Source organism: Podarcis gaigeae (assembly GCF_964106915.1).
Source record: "Podarcis gaigeae genome assembly, chromosome: 12".
In the NCBI taxonomy this organism is placed as follows: domain Eukaryota; kingdom Metazoa; phylum Chordata; class Lepidosauria; order Squamata; family Lacertidae; genus Podarcis; species Podarcis gaigeae.
In genome coordinates, this window is record NC_139688.1 from 61,884,070 (window position 1) to 61,905,254 (window position 21,185).

At 41.1% G+C, this 21,185-nt stretch overlaps 1 protein-coding gene and 1 long non-coding RNA gene across 7 annotated transcripts in view; one reads left to right on the top strand and one right to left on the bottom strand.

The window, feature by feature from the left end:
• The window catches only part of LOC310828699, a 61,143-nt gene extending 51,888 nt beyond the window's left edge, over positions 1-9,255 (top strand). For all 4 annotated transcript variants that reach the window (XR_014557066.1, XR_014557067.1, XR_014557068.1 and 1 more), the window contains one exon: positions 9,074-9,255. This is a non-coding gene — a long non-coding RNA (uncharacterized lncRNA). The remainder of the gene's footprint in view (positions 1-9,073) is intronic.
• ADCY1 (adenylate cyclase 1) overlaps positions 1-21,185 on the bottom strand; it is a 392,554-nt gene that overhangs the window by 255,412 nt on the left and 115,957 nt on the right. For all 3 annotated transcript variants that reach the window (XR_014557036.1, XR_014557037.1, XM_083706262.1), the window contains exons 3-4: positions 9,262-9,380; positions 2,673-2,784 (exon numbers count right to left, since the gene is read on the bottom strand). Coding sequence is in view for 1 of the 3 variants with exons in the window: in XM_083706262.1 (XP_083562388.1) it covers positions 2,673-2,784; positions 9,262-9,380 (231 nt within the window). In the remaining 2 variants the exon portion in view is untranslated. The remainder of the gene's footprint in view (positions 1-2,672; positions 2,785-9,261; positions 9,381-21,185) is intronic.

The following is a 21,185-nucleotide window of genomic DNA, read 5'->3' on the forward strand; positions in this document are numbered from 1 at the left end:
AACAGCAGCAACGTCTTCAAATAACAAATGAAATAACTCAGCACATCTGTGTAGCTTTAATTACTCTCTTGTGGATACAATCTCATGGTTTCATAGCACATAAAAGGAAAATGAGCATGGTAATGGGGAATTATTCAAATTGTTACAATGGATTGCAAGGAACAAGATTTAAGCAAAACTCTAAAGAGGTACCGTATTTTTCAGTCTATAAGATGCCCCCATGTATAAGACGCCCCCTATTTTGGGGGACTTGTGGCCCCACGTATAAGAAGCCCCCTGATTTTTGACATTATTTTTAGGGGAAAATCCTAGTCTTATACACGGGAAAATACAGTACATGTTCATAACCTTTAATTTAGCTACTAAGATGAAATTTGCAGGTATGCATGTGTTGAAGGACAAGGTTCACAGGAGTAGGAAGAGAAAAGAATGAGACATTAATCTGGTAGGAAGCTGAAGAGACTTGGGGCACAGGTAGTCTTTTCATCACTCCTTCCCATTGAAGGTCGTGGCCCAGGAAGAGAGAGGAAAATAGTTGAGGTAGACCACTGGCTGTGAAGGGTTTGGTTTCTTGCAACATAGTCTCCACTTCCTTGAAGAAGGACTTCTGGTGAGAGATGGGCTGCATCTCACAGCGGTTGGCAAGAATGTGTTTGCTAAGAGTCTCATGAACCTAATCAGGAAGAGTTTTATACTAGATCTTGAGGGGGAGGGAGACAACATTACAAGCAACAGAAGAACACCTGGTACTGGGGATAGTAGCTTTACTGATGCACAGTAAACTGAGGTGGTATTCCAGATACATGCTAAAGGGCAAGAAAATACAGGAAGAAAGCAGTTAGAGGGAATGACTCATGGTTTCAGTTTTCTCTAAATGCACAGAGACAAGCAAGACGAATTGGAGCTTTTAGTACAGGATGACAAGTATGACCTGGTAGGTATTACTGAAACCTAGTGGGATGAGACTCATGAATGGAATGTAGGAATTGAGGGGTATAACCTGTTCAAAAAGAATAGACCAAACATGAAGAGAGGAGGAGTAGCATTTTATGTACGTAAAGGATGTGTACACTTGTGAAGAAATTTATGACTTTGAGCATGGAAAGCAGATTGAGAGTATATGGGTAAAAATTGTAGGAGAGAGAAACAACAGTGACCTTACTGTGGGTGTCTACTTCTTCCACCTTCTGGGCAATGAAATTGTCAGTGAGGCAATGAATGAATTTGTTGGACCTTACATTTTTGGCAGAGTTTGAGTTCCAACAGATATTGGGGAAGGTGAAGTCTCCCATGACTTCTATTTCTCTCCTTTTTGCATGTTTGGTAATCTGCTCTAAGAAGGCTTCATCCAAATCTTCAGTTTGGCTTGGCAATCTATAGCAGACACCCACTGTTATTCATGCTGTAGAGGGCTGGGAAATCATGCAACTTCTCACAATGTTATTCCAGTACTTTGATGGGGATGATGACACTGGCCAGTAATTGTGCTGCCTGATGACTGGCTCTTGGCTCTACACCTTGCCAAACTCCATGCACTGCAACCAATGCAGAATGAGGTCACTAGAAATCCACTTCAGCCTGCACGATTCATTACTCCCACATACCACACCCCCACTGTGTGCTGAACACACAACAAGGAATTCATAGAATCCTCGTAGAGTTGGAAGGGACCATCATGCGGAGATGAGAAAATCCAGACTTGCTGAAATCCTTGCTTCTACACTACTGTTACAGGAACAGAATGCTTCTCCTTTATCTGGTCACACACACGCAGCTGCACAACATTACAGTACCCTATGAAGTATTTTACCAAGCTTGTCCTGCAGGCATAATATTTCTTTATGTGGAAAACGTGGCTATATTTAGAGAAACATAGATGCTTTGGATGGCCTAACGTGGCAACTACCAGGTTCAGTACTATAGCTGGAAATAATTCATTAAGCAAACAGTCATTAACAGCCAAGTTAAAAAGTCATATTATCCTTGAAGATGAAATAAACTGAAAAAGTGGACACAAATGGTAGCGTCTTGTGATTTTCATGAGGTGGTGAGTACAGAACTGGCAAATATTAATTCACCCAGTTCCTAACCTTAAACTCTGCCAGGCAGCCTAACTTGCAGGCTCCTAAGACTTGGTGAGGAACGCACCTCAAGAGGCACGCTGGGGCAGCTGCTGGGAGGACAGTCAGATCCGGTTGCCGTATTTCAAAATCAGGACACCCCCAAAGTTGTTTTCTATTTTCATTTTTTTTACAATAATGCCCCCAAACCATGGTTTTTCAATTGACTTGCCTAAGATCCAAGACAAAATGCTGCCTTTTGGAATTTCCCAACAGATATCAATTACGCCTTTGAAATCCCATTAATGGCAGCTCTACTCTATCTGAGACTAGTGATGATGAAACGGTTGGTGATGAATTACTCGTAAAATGCCAGCTCTAGTTTCTTTTTCTCACCACTTTCTTACCACTCTGTTGCTGAAATCCAAAACTATAAATGATTTCACAGAAACCTCAGGGATGTGTGGTGATTCATGGGCCTTATTGTGGGAACTAGATTAGCAATCAGTCTATTTCATGCCTTAGATGTGCATAATCTCTGACATACACACAAACCACATTGTTAAAAAATCAATTCAAAATAATTTTTAAAAGGAAAAAGTACATGCTTACGGTAGCCAATTCATCAAACTTCCCAAAGAGTTCATTCAGAAGCTTCACCAACTCTTGAGCAGTGCATTGCGATGCCAAGCTGGTGAATCCCACAATGTCTGCAAACAATATGCTACAAAGAGAATAAAGGAAATGCAGAGGCATTAGCAGTGTTTATCCCAACATATTTTTGGAAGGATTGCAGGTGAAATCTAAGGCTAAGTAACAATGCAAATCACTTTACTTAATTTGCAGTCTTCAATGACTTTACATGGGGCAGACCCATGCAATGGCCCAGAGCAGCCTCTCCCACCCTGGTGTCCTCCATATGTTTTCACTATTGCTCCCATTATCTCTGCCTGCTGCCTGTGCTGAGTGGGCTGGAGGGAGCTGTCTGAAGTCCAGGAAGGATGGCAGGCTGCCTCATGGTGGCAAACCAGTTGGTGCAAATTACTGCTTCATTATGTGTTACATGTAGCATAAACAGATATACAGTGACAGAGGTCTGTCCTGGTCCTGGGCTGCAGCCTACTTTACTGTCCCTTGGTTAATTCCAAAAACAGAGCTGAACAAGCTTGCCATCCCTCATGTCAGACTAACTAGGAAAGGAGCAGGGCAAGAGGGAAACCACTTGGATCAGGGCCTTCTGGCCATGAGACAAACAGAGTTTTTATTAAGACAGAGGTTATTACGTGGCCATTGCTTATAACTTGGGTGCCAAATCACATTCCCAGTCTTCTAACGACAGCAGCGAAAGGGGGCTTCCCAAACTAGAAGCATACAAATGCCCTCAACTCTCACCAACCTGCTCTCATCTAAAGCGAAAAGGGTTTGCATTAAAAGGATACTTTGAAAATTGGGCTTTAAACTTCAAACTAGTTTACAGTCTGAATGTCGATCCAAATCTGCCTCCTTCAGCATACCCCTCACACACAGTTCTCTGTTTTCGCCTCATAGGCTCCCTCCTCTCCTCCAGGTCTTGTCCTGCCTCTTCCTTGAGGGACAAGTGAGCCACAGCTGTTCAGTTAATGCGCAAGATCTGATCAGATCTCCCTGATCAGAGAGTGTGTCAGCACGAGGCTGTCCTCCCCCCCCCCCCGATAAATTTTAATTAGTTTTCAATTACATTCCAATCGGCCTTATTATAACAATGCCAGTTTATAATACAATTATTAATACCAATCATTTAAATACCAAATTATATAATTTATTTAAAGTGGCCCCCAGATGCTAGATTTGATGGCTTTCTGATTCTATTTATTTCTGCGGTCCAAAATCTTATTAGCTTCAATTACATTCTAGTTATATTAATAATCCCTTATACAACAACTGCAGTATTAATAATTTCTATTTGTGTTGACACACAAAATGATTTATGAAACTTCAAGTGAGGGACTCAAACTATATCCTTGTTCTTCCTGTGTGTGGCAATTATTCTGTCCGTGGTGTTTCTTTCTGTCCTTGTAAGACGTTATGTCTTTCTTTCCCCTGTTTGTTACTGCTATTCATCATGCCTTGAGTGGAGATAATATCCCATTGTTGTTCCAGAAGTTTCTTCATCGCTCCGTCCTGTGCTTCGAGAACTTTAACAACAGATGCAAAAGTCGCTCTGCCTTGGTAAATAAACTGTTGTCACTATTTTTTCCCCTCGCCTGGGAAGAAGAGTTGGATATATTGCAGATGACTCAATATAGAACCTTATCAGTTCCTTGGCAGCTCACAGACTCCTTTCATCTTTCCAGGTGGAGATATATGGCCAATTATCCTTCCAATTAAATTAAATTCCAAGTCCTCTTAGCGTTATTCAATTTACTTTGTAGATAATAAAGGATGGTGAAGTGTCAGCTCTATGTTTCCATTGTAAAACTTTTGCAAAATAGAGCTTCCCTCCCTTTCCCCCCTTTTTACACACACAGTTCCTTTTGATGTTATCATCCATATTTTTAATCCAATTTCTTCCATCCTCATTTGTACAAGTATAATTTGAACTAACATTCAGGGGAGGGTTGCCGAATCATAACTGTAGAGAGAAAAACTTTAAACAAACAAACCGTAGGCTCCCCGCCCCATCATCTTTTGCACCGAATGAAGTCTTATCTCAAATTCAAACCTTAAAATCCTTGCAGTTGGTTTGTTCCACAGTTTGTGATCTCATCTCTTCTAGCACACACCTGCACTTTAGTCCAATTAAGCTCTAATTAACAGGAGCATTGGAAGGTTTTCGGCAGGCAAAGCGCTTTTGCACTCAGTGCTTCCCTGGCCCCTGCATTCCATGCCAAAGTGAAAGCCAGGTACTGAAATGAACTGCAAGTGAAGCCCGTACCCCATCCCTGGGGGGAATTTGAAAGGATAATTACCCTCAATCATCCTGGTTTCTCCATCTCCTACTTTCTCCTGCTGTCATGGGGGCTGCCTCCATTAAAGCAGTGCAGAACCAGAAGCCAGCACAAGGCTGTCCTGCAGTGCTGAACATCAGAACACCTTGCAGCAGGGATAAGTTGCATACCATCCTGAAGGACACTTTGAAATAGAGGAGCCGGACTTGCAGACTAAGGGCCTAAGTACACATTATAATGCAGCTATGTTTAGCACAAGCCAACCACCTCTGTAGGCAAGAACAGGCGGGGATGTCATATGTAGCAACTTCATTTCTTGCTGCCACTTTTACTGTAATCCTTCCTCCAGGCACTTTTACCCCATTGGTGTTCCATACAGATAAATGCTCACCTCATAAACATGAGGCAGGAGGCACATAGGGGGAAATAATGTGAGGGAGATTTCAGGGGGAAAGTGGCAAGCCATATTTTCCACTGCAAATCTCTCACTCACAAGGCTACTTTTTACAGATAGGTAGCCGTGTTGGTCTGCCAAAGTCAAAACAAAATAAATAAATTCCTTCCAGCAGCACCTTAAAGACCAACTAAGTTAGTTCTTGGTATGAGCTTTCGTGTGCATGCACACTTCTTCAGATACACTGGTATAGAAGGGTCTGGTAACTTCTGTTTCAGTGTATCTGAAGAAGTGTGCATGCACACGAAAGCTCATACCAAGAACTAACTTAGTTGGTCTTTAAGGTGCTACTGGAAGGAATTTTTTTATTTTGTTTTGACAAGGCTACTTTGTTTGCAGTAAAGAAGCAGCTACTGGGCAAATACTACAGAAATGGTACAGAAGGCTGTGCTGTAACATGCAATTTTAGCCCTTTAGCTGCTTAACGAAAGTTCTCTGGTGTGGGAAAATTAGAGAGAAAACACATTTTAAAATATGCACAGTAAACTCACATTATATATACTTATATAGCATTGGCAAAGAAACCCAGCAGAGAGGTTAATAAAGTTCACCACACACACAATGTGAAAATAATCACATCTTTCTAGTTTTATCCTCTCAACTATCAAGATGTGGTTTTGTGTAATTTATGATTTGCCCATTATTGTAGCCTGCTTAAATTCCAGCTATGCAGCTCTTACATGTTAATGATGAATATTATCATGGACACTGAAGAGAGAAGCAGTTTTCAAAGTTTGGAAAACCATCACATCATGGCCAACCACAATAATTCTTCCAGAGCATCATCTGCATCCTGTTTATGTAAGTTATGCTGTGGGAGAAACCATATGTTGTATGTGATTTCACCTTTACTGCTGCATCTGTTCCTAAGAGAGAAACTTCTGCCACTATTTTGATTTCCTGGGGAAATTGGATGCTCATAATCCAGGAGTCAGGAAAGAGCTCCTTGCATCCTCTCTAACTGAAAAGATGGGTAACTGCCATGCATAAAACAGCTGCAGACTTACTAAAAATATCCTGTATCTCATCCTAAACCTTTTCCAGAGGGTAGCTATTGCAGCAAACACAACTCAAGAGTCTTGGGCCACTTAAAGCCTAAAACGCTCATTATGGTGTAAGTTTTCATTGACTAGACTGCTTTATCTAATGCCATCACATGCTATCCCTCAGCTGGCATCTCAAACCAGCTGACTCAGAAGGGAGGAACACTGTCTGCAATGGGACTTACTTTTAAGATTGCCAGCAGTTCTTTACTGGTTTTGCCGCTGTGCTTTAATGGAATCAAAACATGCAGAAATTAAACAAGCGTATCTCAATGCATGACTTTTAACTCCATGCAAGGAAAAGCTCCACCTTCTTTATTTTTGTATGTCAAGCTGACGTTTAAGCCATGGAACATCAACAGCCGAGTGCTGATTCCTGGATGTGGACTAGGTAGGTGCAAGCATGGCTGGTGGAGGCAGGGGCCAGGAACCTTTCCGGGCTCCTGAGGCCAATGGCTGGGCTGCAGAGGGAGGGAGGGAAGGAGATAGGGTGGTGATATTGGGTGGCTTTTCAGGACACAAACTGTGAAGACAGCTGGGTAGGTGGCATGTGAAATGCTGGCGAACCATGAAATGCATGGTTCTGGAGGCAGCTGAATTCACTATATATTGCCAGCTCAAAAAATCTGAAATAAAACAGGGTCAATCTAAAGGGTCAATTTTACAGCTAGCCTCTATTATCTGATAAGGTTCCTGTGTATAGTACCAGTAGAATAGGCAGAAATTCAGCAGATAAAAGTTTTACACTGTGTGTTTGCAAACAAGGAAAAGAGATCCAGCTCCTGAATTCATATGTTCCTGGACTTCCCACTGTTGCACCCGGAGTTATTCCTTGCTGCTCTCAAAAAGCCATTACCTCAAGCAGAGAACTGCTGGTGATCTGGGTTCCTGTGGTGGTGGGGATAGCTGCAAATGGTCCTGTAAACTTGATCAGCCCCAGAATCTATTTGCAATACCAGGACTGAATTCTGGAAGATGTGAAGGGATTGTTTTCAGACTGTTTCTTAGCAGATTCAGAGTGTCTTTTCCTCCCTGTTGAGCAACTTCGGATTAAGGAGCACAGCTTTCAGAGGTCAGATGGACTTCAAGTTCTCTTTAGACTGATGTTTTAAACCAATTCCAAATTTGTTTTATGTGCATATACCGGTACATGTGAAACTCTGACACACATATTCATGATTAGATTGAAATATATAGGCTCCTGTCTATATCTTCTTGGGCAATTATTCTGGTTTCAGTTTTCATGTCAGCTTTTAGCTCCTTGATCTTTCTCTTTTGATATGGTGCTCTGAGGCTTCCATGGTCTTTGCAGCTTTACTACTGGGAGCAGAGGTGATTATAAGAATTCTTTCCTGTATTCTTTTTGCATAAAAAATAGATTTAAGTTCAAAGACTTTGAGAACCAAACCATAGAGAGAGTTCACTGTGAGTAAACAAAACAACAGCTGCAAATAATTCTAACTGGGAGCTCTATGCAGCCATAAAGTAAAATTCAGCAGAACAACCTTAGGAAAACAAAAGAAGAAAGTACTCAAATCCTGTGTACAGAATAGATGGGTGGTTTGATACAGAAGTGGTACATATCAGGATCATTACCTATAAACAAGTTAAACAAGGGCTGTTTCAGTTGATTTGTTTTTGCAGAGATAGGAATAATAATAATAATAATAATAATAATAATAATAATAATAATAATAATAATATATTATTTATACCCCGCCCATCTGGCTGAGTTTCCCCAGCTACTCTGGGCAGCTCCCAATTGAATGTTAAAAACAATACTGCATTAAATATTAAAAACTTCCCTTAATAGGGCTGCCTTAAGAAGTCTTTTAAAAATAGGAGAGCGAGCGCCACTAGAAGGCCCTCTGTTTGGTTCCCTGTAACCTCACTCCTCACAGTGAGGGAACTGCCAGAAGGCCCTCGGTGCTGGACCTCAGTGTCCGGGCTGAACGATGGGGGTGGAGATGCTCTTTTAGGTTTACAGGACCGAGGCCTGTATAGTGTATATACCTTTGTATGTGAGCAAAAACGCTACACTGATGATGCTTGGCATGGGGACAGGGTGAGTTTCTATTCCAAATGGCATTTGGGATCCAAAACAGGGCCAGGAATATTGTAGTGGGTTTCTGGGCTACTTCCAGAGATTGTCTGTGAGGCTGAGGCTGCACTAGGGCACTGTGCTGCATGCTCTGCATGCAAAAAGCGAGGTTCATAGCTTTGAAAGAAAACTTACCGTATTTTTTGCCCTATAGGACACACTTTTTCCCCTCCAAAAATGAAGGGGAAATGTGTGTGCATCCTATGGGGTGAATGCAGGCTTTCGCTGAAGCTTGGAGTGCGGTTGGTCACACCGACCCCTCTCGCTCTCCAGGCTTCAGGAAGCTATCAGCACGCCTGGGGAGCCCACGGGAGCAGAGCGCCCGTGCTTCAGACAGATATCTGCAGCCTATGGAGCTCTTGGGGGGGGGGGGATAAAAATTCTTTTCTTTATTTTCCCCTCAAAAAACTAGGTGCATCCTATGGGCCAGTGCGTCCTATAGGGTAAAAAATACGGTATTCCCCTAATCCGTTTTTTGACTGATTCAGACCTATTCTGGAGCACTTCAGCTTGTGCCTGTGCCTTCACTCCTCTCCCCTTCAATGAATTAGAAGCAAAGCCAGCAGTCCATCCTTTGAACTGCTACAGTCCCAGAAGAATCAGCTAAGACGACCCTTCACTGTGCACGTGAGATGTCTGTAAGACTTTACATTTTGCAAGCTTGCATCAATCCTACCTAACATTGTCATGTCTCTGAATGTAAATTTTATGGAAAATCCTTTCAGGTGGCTTCAGGAAATCTTCCTTCATTTCCATGGCAACATTCCTGGGCAAAAGACTCATCAGAAGTCGCTCCTAAAAGTTAAACAAAAACAAAAGCATAGTTGTCAAAACTGCTATTAAGCTTGAATAGTTCATCTGATCAAATTTGTATGCAGGATAACATCGAAACATAAAATCAAGCTGCAAAGGGTGGGCCTGATGGTGACTCGCCTATTCGAAGTGCCCGGGCCCCCCTCGCACCTCATCAAATTAAATAAGAAAGACATCTATTCAAAGGTGGTGGAAAACAATAAAGCTGTATGTCAGAATAACCACCAGTCGACTCACGAACTGGATACCCCTACACACAACTTCTCCTTTGAAGAAAATACCTTAATTAGTCAATTCTAGACATCCCCACCTTTAATACAAGCTGAAATCCTAGAAAGATTAGAAACACAAAGAAATAAGCTGGCCGGGAAAGATTTATATAAGGAAACCAAGGTGGATGTCCAAAGAAAGAGCAAGAGCCCTCCCAAAATGATCATCTCACAAGAACTCGATTCAGCGGCTCGACGACCACGTAACCTTCAGATATAAAAGCAGAGATTAATCTACCTGCAATCAAGAAAGTACAACTCACAAAGGAGAACAATGCATCGCTCCCTATAAGGAAAAACATGCCTAAGGAAACCTCACCAGGCTTCTGGTCTGAAATGAGATATTTAGAAGAAGCGGAATTAGGCTACAACCAGGTAGAGTACCAGGAGGAGGCCTTGCATAGCAAAGGCCCAGTGTCTACCAATGTGAGCACTCTACATTTACCATCTGACACCATAGAACACCTGGGCAGCTCTCCATGTAAGGATGATAGTCGGCTGCCACGTAGAATGGTAAACTCCAACAGTACCTTGGAAGATAATTGACAAGGAGTGGTTCTTGGTAAAGCCAACCTTAGCTTTTTATCATGGAATATCGCAGGATGGCAAAAAAAGGCAGCTGATCCATCCTTTGCTAAATTTATCCAAGGCTACAACATAGTATTTTTACAGGAGACATGGCTCACAGGGGACCTAGAAGTGAACGGCTTTTCCTCAATGTCCCTCAAAGGATCCCCGAGCACTAAAGGGGTGGGAGTCAAGGGTGGCCTAGGCATTTTAATATCTACAAGGTTGAGGGCGTCCTTAGTAAAGTTAGAGACACTGTAACACCTGGCTATGGCCTTACTAGTGAAAAGTAGATTCTTCACCCTGCTATTGATTAATGTATATCTCCCCCCCCCAAAAAAAAGAGGCAAGCAGCTGATTAAAAACACCTGGCATGGGCTGGAAACATACATTGATGGTTTGATGACTCAAACCCCTGCAGCTCCAGTGCTAGTGGCTGGTGATCTTAATGCCAGAATTGGCCAGTCTGACGAAGCACTATATGCACACTTCCACGACTCGCCACCCATCGTGGAAGAAAACCATCTTATACCCACCAGACTCTCATAAGACAAGGGATGTAATTATGCAGGTCTGTGCCTATTGCGTCTTTCTAACAAGCTGGACCTGGTCATACTAAATGGGCGCAAGAATGGGGAGACTTGTGGGGAATTTACTTTTATATCAAATGCAGGAGCTTCCACTATCGACTATGTTATGGTATCATTTAATCTCCTAAATAGAGCCCTTGAGTGCAGAGTGGAGGAGAGGGTTGATAGTGATCACTAACCGCTCTGCCTCCTACTGGATGCAAGAAAAGATTTATTTTGCAATGATAAACTTGAAGCCCCCAGGTCCCCCAACATGGAGTTAAGATACTCACGTATTAGATGGTCCGAAAAGCTGAATGCTGAAACATCTGAAAGGCTATACTCGGATATATTCCTCATGAGAAGAGATAATCTCTTAAACTCACCAGGTTCTGAATCTAGAATAATCTTGTTCCAGGATCTTATCTCACTTTTGCAACCCCACCTGACTCAAAAAAAGACATCGCACCAATCTTTATTCCTCAACAAATCCAAACCTTGGTTTGATCAGGAATGTATTGCTACGAAGCGTTCTTTGTTGGATAAGTACAGGAATTACAAATCAGCGAACTTACCCTTGCTGCCTGCGGAATGGTTCGAAGTCAAATGTAAATATAAAGATCTGATTAAAAAGAAAAAGCTTCAGGCCCAAAGGGGGGAGTGGCAACGCTTATTAGAGGCCTCTCGAAGGAAAGACTCAGCCACTTTTTGGAAAATAGTTGTGAAAAGTTGGCAAGACTCCCCGATTGAAATTGATTATACTATACCAGTTGGGATTTGGGAGGCTTACTTTTCATCTTTATATACATCAAATCAACATCTGCAGGCCATGCCCCCAGCTTCGAGTGATATTGGCGCTGAATGGCCCCCAGTAGCAACTGAAGAGATCTATAGGTCATCCAATCCCTTAAACCTGGAAAAGCACCCGGCGTAGACAACATTACACCGGAACTCCTTAAGGCTAATGTTGAATGGTGGGCCCCTGTGCTAGCTGCCCTATTTACCAGCATAGATCAATCGGCCACTATCCCTGAGGACTGGGGATTAGCAATCATCATCCCTTTATTCAAGAAAGGGAGCCAATCAGATCCGGCTAATTACAGGCCAATTAGCCTCCCAAGTATCATTAGCAAATTGTACACTGCCCACCTATGCGATAAATTAGTGGACTGGTTGGAACAAAACCACATTCTTTCAGAAGCACAGGCGGGTTTTAGGGCAAATCGGTCAACATTAGACCAGGGCCTTGTTCTCCAACATCTTGCGGAGAAATATACATCAAGAAAAGGAGGTTCCCTATACGTAGCCTTTATAGATTTCAAATCTGCTTTTGATTTAATACCGAGGGACAGCCTTTGGGGAAAGCTAAGTGCCGCAAATATAAACAAACGCCTACTGTATCTCATCCACAGTCTATATGAAAATACACGGATTGGGGTAAGGTGTGACAGACAGGGCCACCTATCCAAGGAAATCCAAATCCATCAGGGGGTTAGGCAAGGGTGTGTCCTTGCGCCTACTTTATTTAACTTCTATATCAACTCGCTAGTAGGAAATTTGGAGAAAGAAAATGCCCATCCCCCCAAATTGGCTGGTACGCCTCTCCCGGTCCTTTTATATGCGGATGACACAGTTTTAATTTCTTTTTCTTGTGTTGGATTAAGAAAACTTTTGAGATCCTTTACCAAATACTGTAGCATCGAACAACTAATAATTAACTACAACAAATCCAAAGTTATGGTGTTCTCTAAAAAAAGAAGGAGGCACAAATGGAGAATAGACAATCGCTCAATAGAACAGGTAGCAACCTTTAAATACCTGGGTGTAACCTTCCAGGAAAGGGGCTCCTGGCGCTTTCAGATTAATAATACTATTGCAAATGCAGAAAGATCTACCAAAGCGTTAATAAGATTCTTTTACGGGAAAGGGGGCCAACACATACCGGCAGCCTCCCAGGTCTTTGCTGCCAAAATACTATCACAATTGTTATATGGATCCCAGATCTGCAGCTTTAAAAACCTTACTCTCTTAGAGACATTCCAAACTAAGTTTTTCCACTGCCTGCTGGGGATCCCCTCTTGCGTATCCAACATAGCGGTCCATTTGGAGGTTGGGCAAATTCCTATCAGTACTCGGATATGGATATTGAAGATCCATTATTGGCTAAAGCTTATTTTCTTCCCGGTTGGGCTGGCACCTTTAACCTTATTAGATACCTACCAATCCAGATGGAAAGCTACATTGCTGGAAAAGCTTAAAGGCTTGGGGATCCCACAGCAGACCCTGATAGCGACAGGCTTCGAGAAAGCTAGGACTACAATTCGCCAGCGTATCTGGGACGTAGAATTACAATGCCATATGAGCGAAATGATCAAACATCCAGAAATAAGGGACCATGGGAGAGGTTTCTCTCCAGCTAATTATCTGTCAGGTCTTCAGGTACCCAAATACCGACGGTCTTTTACCCTCGCCAGATTTAACGTTCTCCCTTCTGCCTTACTTTAGGGCAGATTTGAGGGTAAACCACACACAGCACGGGTCTGCCCTTGTGGCTCGTTGGAAGTTGAAACTGCTTCACATGTACTATCACGTTGTCGTCTTTATGAGGATATACGTCTGACTTTTATTACACCTGTTTTGCAAAAGTCCAGGAAAGAATCGGAATACCATACCATAGTTTAAAACTACTGCTAGAGGACAACAATCCCAAGACTACATTAAATGTAGCTAAATTGATTGATTGTGTTTGCAATCAATCGCAGGAAGCAAGTGGTATCCCATAATGACCAAACCCCTAAATGTTAATTACAGGGGGCACGCTAATAATTAATTTTAATTTTTTATATTTAAATCCTTGTATTTATATTTAAATTCATATTGTCCCTTGTATTTCTGATATTTTTTTATGATCTATGATATTGTGTGTGTTGACGCTGGTCTGTGACCGTATTAATAAATTCATTCATTCAATCAAGCAAGGAATCCCAATTAGAAAAACCTCAAGCATCTAAAATGTTGATCGTGACACCAAGGCATTTAATATTTCTCAGTTCCATCTAAAGATCTAGCTTAGTGTGAACCCCCAGTTTCCTGGAGAGAAGATTGCTTTTTAAAAGTAAGAAGTTTTAGTGACTTTTCAGTGTATAGACCCAATTACAAACAGCGCTGGAGAGAAGATTGTTACTGCTGTGCTCCTCCCTTGGTCCTGCTGCCTTGCTACCTAAGTCTAAGCCAGGTAGCCTAGGTTTGGCATTAGTCCATCATCTGAACTTGGGGACGTGCTTTATTTCACTCTAGACACACCATAAGCTGTAACCATGTCTTGTTCTTTGTCTGGAGCAGACCAACCACAAACCTGGAATCAGGTGACATGCTAAGCCAAACCAAACCACAACTCAGCCCCAGAGAGCACAGCAGCAGCAGAACTGGGGGAAGAAGCACAGCAGCTGCCATGTTCTCTCCAGAAATCTGCATGTTCAAACTGAGCCTCTAGAGCAGCCTTTCTCAATCCTGGACTCCAAATTGCTTTTGGACTGCACTCCTATCCTTCCTAGCTATCAGGATCAGTGGTCAGGAATTATGGAAGTTGTAGTCAAACATCTGTGGACCCAAGGTTGCGAAAGGTTGCTCTAGCATCTGGTCTGATACTGTCTCTTAGCAATATGAGGTTGTGACCTTGAAATTAAAAATTATATTTTCCCTCCTGCCAGCGCTACATAATGTACTTCTCCTTGTGTAGACTTGTTTACACGTATATATGACATAACAGATGTATGAAATCTGATACACAGTAGTATCCAAAAGGTCCAACGACAAAGTGCCAAATACTCATTTTTACCAATGGCATGTTGATGTCTTTCATTGATACATGTTGTGGTAAGTATCAGAAAATTAACCCTTCTGGCCTGGACATGGGGCCATGAGCACTGACTCCCCTCTCCTGTCTGCTAAGTATTTTCAGGACAGCTAAGTTACCAGACTGTGTGAACAAAGACTTTCACTACTTGGGTAAATATTTCCTTTCCTATTCCACGTTACCCCTAATCTTGAAGAGGATTAATTATGAGCACTATGAATACCAGAATTAAGTAAGAAACAAACCCAACTGTGCAAGCAATGGCCGAGCCAAAAAAAGATGGGGAGGAGGCGGCTGGAAATGATATAAATACTAGTGCCTTACAAACCAATGCAGAAAGATCTTGCTGAGATTAAAAAAAGATATGGCTGAAGTAAAAACAGAGCTTTCAGAGCTGCATAAAAAAAGAATGAATTTGAACAACATTTGAATATGCATGAGATGGTTACACAAGCGAATCAGAGTATTGCAGATAAGCAGATCTCACTCTTGGAATCCCAAGTAAAGAGTAATTGGCATCAGATGCCCTCCTTCACAAAGAGAAGCACTTATGGAAGACTTCTTTTAAAAGCTGCTATCTCTGCTGGAAAATCAGAGCATTGAAATCAAACAAATCAAGGAGTCTGATGGAGGTGTGGAGGAGAACTAAAAGTCTTCTGGAACATAAAACCTCCTTATGGTTATCACCAATGGAGGCTTGAGCACATAAACAAATATGCAATGCAAATGGGCTATATAAAGAGAATTAAAGAGTTTTCAGGACAATGAATGTGCGTTCAGTGGGTAATGTGAACTCAGTGGGTAACTGGTTCCAATATCATAAATTAAATGAAATCTATATTTTAAAAAAAGATTTTAAAAATGGATTTGCAGAACAAAGGTCAAACTTTGAAGTAGGTTTATGTGAAAATTATGAGAAATTAATTGGAAATGTAAGGGGTCATTCTATCATATGTGGTAAACCTGCAGAAAAGCAAAGACCTTTGGGGACATGATATTAATGAAATTAAGGGGGGGAAATAAAGTGACTTTTCCTAAGAGGCCAGAATCTTTCCTGCTGGGGATACTAGACAGCGAAATCCCAAAGAAAGCCTCAGCAGTATTTACCGTATGTATGTGACTGCAGTGGCAAGGATTCTCTATGCACAGAAATGGAAGGAGAAGAGAACACCCTCAAAGGGAGAATGGCTGGTGAAAATCTTGGAATATGCAGAGATGTCAAAATTGACAGCATTGATAAAAGATACAAATTTAGAATATTTTAAAGAAGACTGGAATATACTAATCTATATAAAAAGTTATTTCCCTTATGTGAATACCACAGTGGGGTTTGAAGTGTAAGAAAATAACAGAACGTATTAAGAAACATGTTAGAGAGAATGAAATTAGATAAGATGGAACCTTAAAATGTGATTCTATGTAATTTGGGTTATAAACATCGATGTTGGGAGAGTGGGAAGTCACTAGTTTGGTTGAATTGGAATATAATTGTTGCGTAACAAAAGCAACTTTCTATATGGAATATATATATATATATATATATATATATATATATATATATGAGAAATAAACCAAGTCAAGATTATACTGGTAACAAGATGGAAAACTGTGACTCGTTCCAACGTTATAATTGCTCAATTTCTGTGAACTAATGTAAGAGACAAGATCCTAAGTATTTTCTGTCAAATGTCTCTTTCTTCACCCTTTGTATGGGAGGACAGCAAGATATAATTTTATCAGATTTCACCCAAGAAGTTTCATTGCAAGGGGAAAAAATTCCCCAAAGCCTGGCAACTGGAAAATTTCACACTGTTTCCAGCAAAATTTTGCATAAAAATACCAGGACCAAGCTCATAAGTTTGAGGTTTCTGAAAATGCAGAAGCATTTCTGAATACAGTGGTACTTTGGGTTAAGAACTTAATTCGTTCTGGAGGTCCGTTCTTAATCTGAAACTGTTCTTAACCTGAAGCACCACTTTAGTTAATGGGGCCCCCTGCTGCCACGCACGATTTCTGTTCTCATCCTGAAGCAAAGTTCTTAACCCGAGGTACTATTTCTGGGTTAGCGGAGTCTGTAACCTGAAGCTTATGTAACCTGAAGCATATGTAACCCAAGGTACCACTGTACAATCAAATCTACAATAAGTTAAACATCCCATGCAGAACCTGAAAACATTGACAAATCTCTTGCAGCAGTCCCCTTCTCTCTTTCCACTTTGCATCGCAAACAAGTCTCCACCATTATGGTAAATACATCCACAGACGGAAAAGAGAAAAGAAAGTAAAGAAAATAGGCGCTCTGCCATTACTGCATCAACTTATGAAGACAGTCTGGGAAGAATTCCAGAACAAGCTTTGTTTAAGTATTTTCAAGGACTGGACAATATTGTATCTAAATTATTGCCAGCTAGGAAACTTATCCTTAAGGCTTGGAATTACTCTCAATATTTTGACAGCGAAGAGGGGACTTTGTGAGCAATGCCAACACATTCTGGAAGTCATATATTTATTTTTCATTTCTCTATTAATTCCATCACTTATTTAGTTTTGTTCTCTTTTTTATTGTTTAGCTATAATAAAGCTTTTATTTTCCCCTTAAAAATATGTTTTCTTCTTTCTTTCTTTCTTTCTTTCTTTCTTTCTTTCTTTCTTTCTTTTTCCTTCTTTTTTATCAACCTTGTTTTAGCTTTTTATATATTTTATACATTTTTTCATATATAATTATTTTGCATTAATTTAATATATAGTTGTGTTTCTTATTTTTTATTATTTTACAATTGTTATTTCAGACTTATTGGTTGATTTGGAAATAGACTATGTACACAGGTAATATTTACTGAACTTGGATTTAAATACATATGATAGATTCTTATCCACAAATATTATTACTGAATATGATCCATATCTTTAAAGGCCAAGGTTAAGGAATAAAAAAGATAAAACTTTTTTCTAGTTATTTAAAGTACATGTGGGCACACACCCCTCCCCCCTTGAGGCTGATAAAAACATCCCTAGCTCTGTCAGTGTTAAATGACAGCTTGAAGACATCTAATGAAAATCACTTGTAAAAACAAATAAAAGCATGCACACATATGCCCATTGCACAGCAGTAACAAAGCAACTGCACATAAATGTCACAATTTACTTCAGTGCCCACAAGATGGCAGCATTTCAGGGCATTAATGTACTGTAAGTTTTCTACAAGACCAAAGACTGGGAGAGCAGAGTGGAAAGGGGAAGCTGCTTTTCGCTAACGGTTCACTCCTCGGTACTCGGCATGGCGGTGGATGGAGCGTCTTCCTAACCCCCAGTTGTCCTGCTGCCAGCCACAACCCATATCTCAGTTGGCTAGAGCGTGATGCTGATTATGCCATGGCTGCAGGTTCAATCCCAGCATGGGACAACTCTACAGTTCTATGATTCTATATCCATCCTGTAGTTTCTTGAGAAATGCTGCTGCTGCCTCCTCAGTTAAACCGGTTGCTATCCCAGTCACAGGTGCCCCCCTCCCCTAGGCAGCGACTAAAGTAAGGTGTGATAAAATAAACTCAAGCAGACAACAATCTTGATTAAAGATGGCCAAAACATTATTGATGCAGGTGGAATTTTGGCTCAGGCATTGGGTATATATCTGTTTCAGCCTCCTATTGGAGGGCTGGAACTTTTTCAGGGTCATGCCAAGGATTATGGCCATCCCCAAGACTCCAATCTACTGACGTAGCCAAGCAGAACACCTAGGGAATAAAGCAAGGATAAAGCAGCAACCAGAAAAGCATAATAGGTTTAAACTGCATGATAAAGAATTGACCTAGCATGTAGCAAATGATTAATGAAAGGAAGGGAAGGAGGGTTTGATCTTCTTCTGACTGTGGTGCAAGAGGCATGTGCAACTGGCTTCTCTGCATTGCTGTTTTCAGAGACAACTCAAGAAAACAAAAAGGGCAAAAAAATAGTTAATAATACAGAATTAACAAATTAATACTGCTTTCAGTAACTAATGGTATACAACAGTTGTTGGACAGTCCTCTCAGCATTAATCCAGAACCGTCTGTTAGAAGTGTTGAAAGAAAAGGCCGCAGGAGCAAAGAGACATTTTCCCCAAGTCCAGTTAATTGTAGTCTGCCTTCTTTTTATAATCAGGTATTATTTCCATCCAAAATTCCAAATACTCTGGTCTTCACCAATCACTTTATTTCGCCTGATTGCTTGCCAAACCTCCAGCTATTTCCAGGCACTCACCTTTTCCTTAGAATTTTCCCCCAAAGTTAGATGAGGATTCCCCTGTGTAGCTTTGGATTTAATTGTGAAGTTCCAGGTAATTCCAGATAGTTCAAATTAGATCAATGGTGTGATAGCCTGGGATTCAGATTCAGATGCTGAACCTGAGGAATTCCAGCCTGCACAGGATCCTCCGCCTCCAGAACCAGCTGAGCCAGGGCTGGGGCATCAGCCTGAAGGGTCCTCACCTGTGCTGGATCCTCCTGAGGTGACCCATTGCCTGCAGGTGCTCCACTCTCAGCCCCGTCAGAGGAAGCTGGGGTTGCCTCTGTGTCTGGTAACCCTCCTGAGCTGCAGAGGCTCAGGGCAGAGAGGCGGAGGGAACTAAGGAAGGAGTGCTTGCCTCCAGGACAGGAGAGGTGAGTCACCTGAGGATCGGGGCTGCCCTATGCCTCGGGGCATATAAAAGCCAGCCAGCCCCAGTCCCAAGTTGTGGGAGCAATGTTGGTGGTTGCAGTCCTTGCCTGAACCCTGCCCTGCACCCAGCTTCGACTTTTATGGACTGCCTTCATATTGCTTCATCGATCACGGACTGGACTTGGACTTGTCTCTTGATTAACCCCCGGAACCAGCACAAATAGGTTATTTTCCAGAACAGAAGCTGTCACGTTCAAGTTCAAGTTCAAGTTGAAAATTATATCCAATATTCTTAGTTAGAGATCAAGTTTAAGTTTCAGGTTTAGGTTCAAAGTCAAAGGGTATATCCAATATAGCAAAGCTCAAAAAAAAGGATTTCTCACCAGAGGGATTAAAGTGGCTTGTCAGTCTCCCACTTACAAATCTTTCCCCAGCAGTTGGTAGCTAGCCAGAAGAAGGAAGTCGTCTTCCTTTTTACCCTTACATTTTCTCCAAATTAATAATTAGAAAGAAACATAAATTTCAAAAATCTCACCACTATTTTCGGCTTGGTAATGTTGGTGTGAAAATCTCCTAGTTATGGTGGCAGCTTGAGGTTCAACCCACAAGTTTGTGCTGCAGCCATGAGCACTCTCAACTGCCCCACCCACCTTTTGGTGGTGTTTTTAGGGTCTCCTGCCAGTTTGTTGTTCCGACTTGGGAGTAAGCTGCCTTAAGTTCAATGGGGCTTAACTCCCAGGTCAGTAAGTTGGGACAGCAAAATAAGAAGGGGCTGCTGGGTTTACATGTTCACTGGGCTACCCCATGGAAGCCAACAGAGAAATTCATTCCGCAGATGCTGCAATCGAACAGCAGCCGAAGAAACGGCAAAATATTATTATTATTATTATTATTATTATTAACAGAACATTAAAAACAGAATAAAACATCAAACATTTAAAACTTCCCTAAACAAGGCTGCCTTCAAGATGTCTTCTAAAAGTCAGATAGTTGTTTATTTCCTTGACATCTGATGCAAAGACAGGGCTCAAGCCTTCTTTCTTGAGAGGAATTTTATGTATGTATGTATGTATGTATGTATGTATGTATGTATTTATATTTGTATGTGCACACACAGACAATCATTATTATCCCATATTAAAAATTGGGAGATGGTGGCTCTTAGTACAGCCCTCCAGTGTGCCCTAAGTGGAAAAAGTGTATTTGCAAGGTTTGATGGCTTATAACACCACTTTTTTGGAGTAATACCAGTGCTTTTTTCTGTGGGGACACAGGAGTATGCATACCCCTAAACATTTTGTGAATTTAATGGGAGAAGAAATTCATTGCATTTAATTTTCCCCAGTTTGATCTGTATTTATTTTTCCTGATGGTGATTTTCTTGAGTCAAAATGAGAGTACCCTTAAACATTTTTTTTAATGAAAAAAGCAGAGTTATACCATAAAATTATATATCAGGGGAAAGATAACTTAATGAAGACTGTAATGCAATAACTTTTATGAAGGATTATTTATTACAATAGCAGTCATAAAGAAGAAACGAGAAACACATAGAAAAAAAAGAGATATACAGAAATTCTCACCATGTCAGTTAATACTCAGTTGGGTAACTTTTAGCTTTAATTATGGCCTTACAAAGCCTTCCTATTGAGTTTTTTTAGTTCTGCAGCAGTAATAATGTGAAACCAAGATTGAATTGTTGCCTCTATTAATTGGGTTTTATTGCTGAGTTGCTTCTGACTAACAAGTTTCTTTAGTCAGCTCCATAGATTTTCAATTGGGTTAAGGTCTGAGCTATGTATTTGGGGGCATTTACATTCCCATTAATGACGCAAATGATGACGGCTTGAATATCCAGAATTGTCAAGGCTAAACTTTTGACAATGGTTTG